The following is a 9,372-nucleotide window of genomic DNA, read 5'->3' as shown; positions in this document are numbered from 1 at the left end:
AAATTGAACTTGATGATTGCATATTCATCAAAATAGGAATCAGAATCTGAACTAAAAACATTAGATCTCGCATTTTCATCGCCCGAATTCTCATCATAGCGATACTAAACCAGCTTTCGTGCTAGATCTACTCAACATTTTTCAAAGATTTCCACTCTAATTGTGATAAACAAACTGATTTCCTTCCTAAAATGCCATACAAACCATTCAGGAAGAAAGTTATAACTTTAACTAGTGTGCATGTCAAAATGCAGATCATTGCTAAACCTTTTTGTTGCTATTTCACATCATCGCCGATTGGGGTCTAGTGGGAAAAAGGACAGTTTCTTACTATCGCAGATCGGCGTACTGTTGGGAAAACGAATGGCTTCTGACTGTCTCCGATCGGCTTCCTGTTGGGATATAGGACAGTTTCTCACTGTCACTGATCGGCGTCCCGTGGGGGAAAAGAACAGTTTTTCACTGTCACCAATCGGTGTCCCGTGGGGGAAAGGGACAGTTTTTCACTGTCACCATTCGGTGTCCCGTGGGGAAAAGGGGCGGTTTCTGATCGGCGTTTTGCATGGAGCAAAGTGTTTAAGTGATCACAGTATACAGTCAGGCACAGACAATATGAACACGAAAAACGGTAATTCGTACAATTTACCTTTCCCTGACTGCATTCTTTAGGTTATTTTGGGGAGTATAAAGATTTCCACCCATCTGGCTTAGAACTATTGGAGATGGATGTTAAATCTGGAGGTCCTCTATCTTAAATAACCTCGCAGTTTTGAAAAGAAAGTTAAAACTTTATAATTAACAGTGGTCATTGAAATCCTCAACACTGAAAAATATGCAGTGAATGGTCTAACATAACCCTTCTTCAACACGCCCAGAATGATTTTTACAATGCAAATTAACGAGGAACCCATTCATAATAGAAAAGTAAAAGAAAGAAGTTTACTCTTACAGCAGGCTACAGCGGCAGTAGTACCAAGGCATCTGGAGGGTGTCTTTGAGGACTCTGTCACAAAGTAAGACCAGTGGGTACAAAAGGTGTTGAACCCAATACACAAAAAAAAAAAATTGCCTAATGGACGGAAAAATGTCTTATTTCTTCGATTTGATTATTTTGATGAGTGCTTGATTTCACCATTGTGGTGTTAGTGGCCAAGTGGTCGGACTACCGGACCCGTAATGGTGAGATTGATGGTTCGAGGGATTGAGCCTTAGCTTGGTCTCACATTGTGTCCTTGGGTAAGGCACTTTACGCGAATTTCCCCATTCATCTTGGTCCTTTTGGAGATGGACATTGAACTTGGAGGTCCTGCCTCTTAAATTACTGAATAGTGTTGATAGGGGCGTTAAAGCTATACCATTTAAAAAAACAAGTTTCACTATGATGCCTTACAAATTGTTTTATCTGGTCATTGTGCAGGTGCTGGTGGACGAGGCGCGTCAGATGGTGTACTTCATGGCGCTCAAGGACACTCCTCTAGAGCATCATCTGTAAGTGGTAAAAGTAAACTTTAGCACTCCCTCGTGCTGTGTGTGGTGTACATTGTGAATGAGCATGTGAGTGTGTGTGGTGTTCATTGGGAGTATGTGTGGTGTCCACTGTGTGTATGTGAGTGAGTATGTGTGGTTTACATTGTGATTATGTGTGTTAGTATGTGTGGTGTCCACTGTGTGTATGTGAGTGAGCATGTGTGGTTTGCATTGTGATTATGTGTGTTAGTATGTGTTGGGTGACACAGAGAGTGAATATGTGAGAGGGTATGTGTGGTGAACACTGTGAGTGAGTGTGTGCAGTTTACATTGTGAGTGAATATGTGAGTGAGTATGTATGGTGTACACTGATTGAATATGTGTGGTATTTTCACTATGAGTGTGCATGTGTTTGACTTTCTGAGGCGACGGAAGCTCTCACTATTTGTTCCTTCTTGTCTTCTGTCCTCCCCACCAGCTACGCTGTCTCGTACAGCCAGCCGACCCCGATGACTCCCATACGTCTCACGTCACCGGGCTCTTCCCACAGTGTACATATTAGTGAGGTGAGTGACGACTCTTGTCTTGCCTGCAGTAAAGGTCTACTTGAACACCCCGCTCGGAACTTATTTGACCTTTTTCTCACATCTCTGATGGGCCGCATTTGGGTTATTGTGAAGTCATGTGCGAAAGACTTTTTTTGAGACGGGAAGGGGTGGGGGGAGGGGGCTCGAGTCATCTTTCACCCGTCCTTTTTCGCTTTTTGTTCTCTGAGTATCTTTCAGAAAGGTACAGGCTGGGGTGTATTGTTCCTTCACTTTCATATTTTTATTATCATTACGATCATTATTATGGTAAGTGTTGTCATTTTATTCCTATTATTATCATGATTTCGCTACCTCAGAATGACAAAGTTCTATCTGCTCCATTCCTAGTTTTGAGAAATTTGATGTTAAAAATGTTGAGTTTCACAATATTTCAAGCTTTATCGAATGCAATTCTTTGCATATCTTGAAAAAGACTGAATAATCTTACAACTTTGATACAGCAGATGGTCATGGTCGTAGTAACTCAAAACGGCCCAAAATGTCAGGTAGAACTTTGTAATTCTGAGGTAGCAATTTAGTACTATTATTATTATCATCATTAATATATGTGAGGTGTGCTGACAAAATGAGTTACTTCTCGGGTTTTAGCATTATGGAAATTGATACATCAAATTGATAGGTGAAGTTTGTACAATTTGTGAGCATGGAATAGTAAAAGACACAGTAAACTTAAACACAATGGCATCAATTGAAAATCTATAAATCTGACCCCAGTGTCGATTTTCAGCCGATATCTCCATTCTTGGATCATGAGAAGTAACTCATTTTGTCAGCTCATCTCACATATTATAACTTTTTGTTATTTTTATTTGTTCCTGTTCCTTTATGTTTGCCAGCTTCTGTGGTATAGACGCGGTTAAGCGCTTCACTATTTTAACAGGAGACCCCAGGTGGATTCTCGTGTTGGGAGAATTTTCATTGAGAATCTCTGTCTTTCTGCTGGGATGTTGGGGCCCTCTCAACCCTTGTTGGCCCTTACAGGCAGGTTAAGAACCTGCCTTGTAAAAGATCTAAATTGTGTGAATGGCGGCTTAAAAACACCAACATAAAAAACCCGCCCTCCAAATTGTTTATTTTTTATTATCATTATTACTGTTATTGTTGCTATCATCATCATTTTTATCATTATTGTTATCATAATTATCATTATCATTAATATTATTATTACTATTATTATTATTATTACTTTTAATGTTATTATTATTATCATTATTATTATTATTGGTAGTAGTAGTAGTAGTAGTAGTAGTAGTAGTAGTAGTAGTAGTAGTAGTAGTAGTAGTAGTAGTAGTAGTAGTAGTAGTATAATTATTATTTTTATTGTTGTTGTTATTATTTTCATTTATCATCATTATTGTCACTATTATTATTATTATTATTATTATTATTATTATTATTATTATTATTATTATTATTATTATTATTAACATCATCATCATTTCCCACTCCTGTTCCTTTGACCCCCCTCCAGGACTTCAGTAAGTTTGTTACAGTGTTCAGCTCCCTCCAGTCCCCGCCCCAGAGCTGTGTGTACAGCATACAGCACACCGGGCCCGCTGACCTTTCCTTTCAGCCCATCGGTCAACTCACACCAAAGACAGGTGGGTGTCGGCCATAGCATGGTGTGTGGTTGTCCTCTTTTTCTTTTCCCTTTTTCTTCCTTTGTTGTTGTTGTTGTTGTTGTTGTTGTTGTGTGTGTGTGTGTGGTAGCCTATCCGTTCGAAATGTTCGGAGCCCCGAACTTTGTTGTTGTTGTTGTTGTTGTTGTTGTTGTTGTTGTTGTTGTCATCTCCCTCATTCGCTTCTTTATCCCTCCACCCCCCCCCCAACACTCTTGCACTTCTCCATCCCCCTTACCCCTCTCCTGGTGCCTCATCTGACTCTTGTTGTCCACCTTGTCCTCACCTAGGATTAAAAAAATATGAAAGACTGTTAACACATTCTGATTCATCCTAACATTCTGGGTCCCTCCCAGTCTCTCAGGCAGATATACTATATTCTGTGGTCACTGGTGCCATGTTGCTTGGTCAAGTCGCCGACTGACCAATCCTTTTTGCTTTAATGTACATTTGAGTGTTTTCATTCACTGGTGTGTTTGGTGTAATTTTTGGGCTCTTTGCCATTTTTAGCGAAAGGCATGAGTTTGAAACCATGGTGGGTAAGTCTATTTTTTTTTCTGTCTCCATCTTTCTGCCGGGGTGCTGTATTCTGCTCAGTCTTTTTTAAATTTATTTTTTGCTCGCAAATGCATAAGGTCATATGAGCGTCAAGGAGTGGGTGTCAACAGAGAAGTCTTTACAGGGAATCAAACTTAGACTGCTCACCTTTCTAGCTTCAACAGCACAAGGTCTGCTTCGACTATTAAGGCACCCCGGAAATAGCAGGTCACGAGAGAATGCCAAACATACAAAAGAAGTAGATCTAGAGGGAAATGACAATAGTAATGATCAGAAAAGAAAAAGCAGCAGTACCCTGTTGTAGATCAGGCACAGTTATGAGCGTGACATGAGTCAGCCCATTTACAATTTGACAATCCTTGAACGAGAAATGTCCCCCCTTTGGGAATGGCCCAAAGACACTTCGTTCAGTGGCACTGCCCCGGGGGGTCTGCTCAGTCTGAATTGGTCCTGTTAGGGCAGGATTAAAGCAACCTGCCTCCTAAATCATATTAATTCAGTCTCTATGAGGGCGTAAAACGTCTGCTGTCATAACGACTGCTCAGTGTGAGACTCCGTCGTGGGTGATTGGTGTGTGCTCTGATGTGGTTTGCTCCTTCTTTCCTATTAAGTATTTATCATCTTTATCTCTCCTCCTTTTTTGTATTTGTTACTCTCTTGTAACATTTTTGATCTTTGGCATTTATGTGACGTAATTGTGGTGCAAGCAAAGAAAATGCTTAATATAACATAAAACATAAGACTCCGTCATACATCACTTAGATAAATTGTGTATAGCGAATTCTGACTCTAAACGCAGTCGATATAATTATGCTTTTGATTTGTAGCTGTAGTGAGAATCAACCCCTTGTTGGTTTTTTTTCTTTCTCTATCAGCCACCCTGGGCTACACCCCTCCCAGTCTCTTCCAGTACCCGAGTCGAGCTGGTCATGTGACATATGGCCTCTACTTCCTGCCCCGAGGCTATGAACAGGGTCGCCGCTATCCCACAGTCCTATTTGTGTATGGAGGGCCACAAGTCCAGATGGTCTCGAATTCGTTCAAGGGCCAAAAGTTTGTGAATTACTGTGTATTTGTATGTTTGTGTGTGTGAGGATGTACAGGGGTTTCTGTTTTTGAATTTGTTTGATTTTTATGTGTCCGTGTGTAGGAGGAATATTGCTGTGGGACATGATAAAGCAGTGGTGTTTTTAGATTTTAAATGTGTGCGCTTGTATTACAAAAATGTTGTACCTATATAGCCTAAGTCAGGGGTCTTGGCATAGTGTTTGGGTGTATATAATATTATTCAACTGAAAATGAGAAATGGTTTTAAAAACTTTTAGGGTTAAAAAGGGTTTATCTCCTTTCAAAAACATTTTTGTTGTTGTTGTTCTACTGTCTTTCTCTTGCAATTAATGCCCACCTGGGCATTAGAGCTCATCGTTGAGGCAGGCATTTTGTTAAATGTTTTTTGAGTGGGTACTGGCTTCTGTCTCCGACAGGGTTATGGATAGAATTTGAGATATCATATGTCTGTCCACTCACCAGCACACTGTGCCATGTTTGTTTCAGGCTGCTGCGACTCCACACACTGGCGGCTGAGGGCTACGCTGTTGTCGTCATTGATGGCCGGGGGTCTTCCAATCGGGGTCTGGCTTTTGAGTCAGTGCTGAAGAACCAGTTGGTACGTTTTTTCTAATGCGAGTGACTGAGATAGAGGAGATGAGGGTGGGGATGATGGTGATATGTTTTTTATATGCGTGTTTGTTTTTGTGTCTGTGAGTGCTCTCTAAGTGTGTGTATGTGTGTGTGTGTGTGTGTGTGTGTGTGTGTGTGTGTGTGTGTGTGTGTGTGTGTGTGTGTTTGTGTTTGTGTGCATATGTGTACCCAAACACATGGAAAAAAAAGAACTGATTCTTTATTTTGATTACTATGATTATGATTAGATGAGGACGCTCACTGTTTAAAACAATCGGGAATTGACAAATGCTGTTTTTGGGACACCTGAATAGATATAAAGGTCTTGGACATCTAGCTCTCACTGACAAAATCGAAGGCAAACGAGGCAGGGATAGGCCCAGAGCAATCTACTTTAGGAACCTAAACAAATGGGCAACGGGGAAAGATCAGGGAAATGTAGCTTTTTTAAGAGCATCCGAGCAATGGAATGAATGGAGAACCATGATCACCGATGTCTGTCACCGATCTGGCACTGGATGATGATGATGTGCATTTGTGTGTCTTTACGTGCGTACAAGCATGCTAAAAAAGTGTACCTGTTTTGTTTCTTATAATCAGTGTGTGAGTGTGTATATGTGTATATGTGTACTGTATGCCTTTCTGGGTATACGCATGTACTGGTGCCTATGTTAAAGATTTGTTGGGATGGTGTATCCCTCCCAGCACATGTTGGCTCTGACAGGCCCCGTTGAAACAGCCCTAAATGATGTAAATAGTTTTAATGAGGACATTTTTATATAACAAACATCCCTTGTTCCCTCAAATAAAAACATCAGTCAGAAGTAAAAGACCTAGGCTTCTGATCTGGAACAAACAAAAGATACAGAAGGTCATTTTTACCATCATCTATCAAAATGCTTCCATCTTAACCATCTTGTATAAGTATACTTACAACCTTAGAGCATGCATCAAAATAATATTGAGTGTGTATCTAGCTTACGATTGTTATTGTTTTTATTGCTGCATGTGATTGTAAGCCTACGTGTGTATGCATGTGTGTGTGTGTGTGTGTGTGTGTGTGTGTGTGTGTGTGTGTACATGTGGTGAAACACCAAACCAATGTGCCAGGATCTGGACAATAAAGATGTATCTTATCTTATCTTATAAAAATCAGGGTACCGTGGAAATAAATGACCAGGTGGAAGGACTTCTGTGGCTGGCCTCGCAGACAGACTTTATTGACATGTCCCGAGTGGCCATTCATGGCTGGTCTTACGGTACGTGATCTGTTGGAAGCTGGTGGTCGTTGGGACGGGTTTGGTTTCCACATACAGCCTTTGTTTTACGGAAAGGTGTCGGGTTTCAGTCGTACTTTGTTGCTAGTGTACTGAAGGGAGGGTGTGTTACTTTGTTGTTAATTTATTTAAGGGAATGTGTGTTACTTTGTTTGTTAATTTATTTAAGGGAATGTGTGTTACTTTGTTGTTAATTTATTTAAGGGAATGTGTGTTACTTTGTTTGTTAATTTATTTAAGGGAATATGTGTTACTTTATTTGTTAATTTATGTAAAGGAATGTGTGTTACTTTGTTTGTTAATTTATTTAAGGGAATATGTGTTACTTTGTTTGTTAATTTATGTAAAGGAATGTGTGTTACTTTGTCGCCAGTATATTGACAGAATGGTGTGGTAGGTTGTTGTCAGAGGATTGACAGGAAGATGTGTTACTTTGTCCCCAATGGTAATTTGTATTCAGTGAGTGTGTTGAAGGGAAAGTGTGTTACATTGTAGCCAGTATATTGAAGGGAAGGTGTAATACTTTTTTAATGCTTTTTTTTGTCAGAGTATTGACAGGACAGTGTGTTACTTTGTAAGGTAAAGATTAGATATACATTTATTTACCGGGCACTGGCACATTGGTTTGGTGTTTCACCAAAAATGCCCGCACATGATGTAAATGAAAAATTGTTAACGGTAATAATTTTTAAGCTAGGTGCGTAATCAGTATTTTGATAGTGTTGTAGTCAGTGTATTGAAGGGAGTGTGTCTTAGGATAGGGCGCCTGGAAGAATATTTATAGCGCCTTTTAGCGTTGGTTGTGTTGAAATAACTTTTGCATATTTTCAAATTGTATATCCTTCTATTTTCCTTTTCAGGGGGCTACCTGTCCCTGCTTGGATTGGCACAAAGAGGAGACGTCTTTAAGGTGAGTGATACCTGTTTGTCTTTGGTGGTTTTTCTTTTTTTAATTCTATTTTTTCTTTTAATTTGGGTATTTTTATGTCCACCATTGACATAATTTAGACCATGTAAGAGATGGGCTTCAACCCTGAACCCAGCATGTCAGGGACAACTGTGGCCACGGCGTGTACAGCGTCCTAGCACAAAGATTTGGATACTCAAATGAATATAAAAAGTTCTGTCCACTTGGATTTTGAGCTGAGGTCCTCGTGTGTGGTGGCAAAGTGTCTTATCACTACACCACAGATGATGGTGCTGTTTATTTACTCCTGTGGTCTCCTGCTTAGTACTGTGTGACTTTACTGTATATGGGCATTTGTTGTGTTTACCATAATATTAATAATTAATAGCATTTGTGTAGCGCATACCCCGCTCGATGGCAAGCTCTGTGTTCTTTACACTATATTACTACCCCAGCAGACCCTATAACACTCAGAAACGTTCTTGGCTTCCTGGGAAGCGTACAATGACTATGACAATCCTTATTCATCTCAGAGGAGGAAACTTGTCTTGGTCGTTTACAATGACAGTGAATGTTACAAAGGTTAGGTGCACTCATGCATATGCACAACAAGACAGCTGTATATGAGTCAATCACCGCTGCAAACGGCCACTTCCCATTTCCCGCCTTGCTTATTGTTTACATTGTAATGACTCTGTGTAAGAGGGCCACTTTCCATCGACTATGTGTGACTGTCTTGGACAGGTTTGACTGTACGTATATAATCGCATGACGAAACATGGCCTTTATCATCTGCTGACTGGCAACTCGCATCATTAACCCTTTTTGAGCCGTACCGGCCTAAATCGGCCCTCCTGTCATGCTGCCATGCCGGCTTTTCCAGCCGCGACACACCTGCCTTCAGTGTAGGCTTAAAAATAAGAACATTCCATTTTTAAGATTAGATGATGATGTCCTAGATCTTCGTAGAGCATCTCAGGATGTGTTAATGCTAACTTTGGAATAGTCTAACTTTGGAAGAATAGTCACGTGGCGGAAATGAGGTCAAAACACTCGAGAAGCTCGCTGATCCCCTGAAAAACATGTAAGTAATTCAGTTCTAGGAAGTTCTCACCTGGCTACCATTTTGGTTCTGCTGTGCTGACCTGCTGACCTATTTATGGTGCTGAGAGGGTTAAACTACGACTTGACCATTACAATATCGTTGCCCCTCCGCTACAATATCATCATTCTTTCCTCTACACCCACCCCCCACC

At 40.5% G+C, this 9,372-nt stretch overlaps 1 protein-coding gene across 1 annotated transcript in view; it reads left to right on the top strand.

The window, feature by feature from the left end:
• LOC101860913 (dipeptidyl peptidase 9) overlaps positions 1-9,372 on the top strand; it is a gene marked incomplete in the record, with an annotated part of 31,800 nt that overhangs the window by 19,952 nt on the left and 2,476 nt on the right. The window contains 6 exon segments of the mRNA XM_013085874.2: positions 1,946-2,033; positions 3,547-3,676; positions 5,128-5,305; positions 5,807-5,918; positions 7,089-7,191; positions 8,070-8,119. Coding sequence (XP_012941328.1) covers positions 1,946-2,033; positions 3,547-3,676; positions 5,128-5,305; positions 5,807-5,918; positions 7,089-7,191; positions 8,070-8,119 — 661 coding nt within the window.

Source organism: Aplysia californica, unplaced genomic scaffold (genome assembly GCF_000002075.1).
Source record: "Aplysia californica isolate F4 #8 unplaced genomic scaffold, AplCal3.0 scaffold00415, whole genome shotgun sequence".
Taxonomy (NCBI): Eukaryota; Metazoa; Mollusca; class Gastropoda; order Aplysiida; family Aplysiidae; genus Aplysia; species Aplysia californica.
This window is presented reverse-complemented; position numbering and strand designations above follow the sequence as displayed.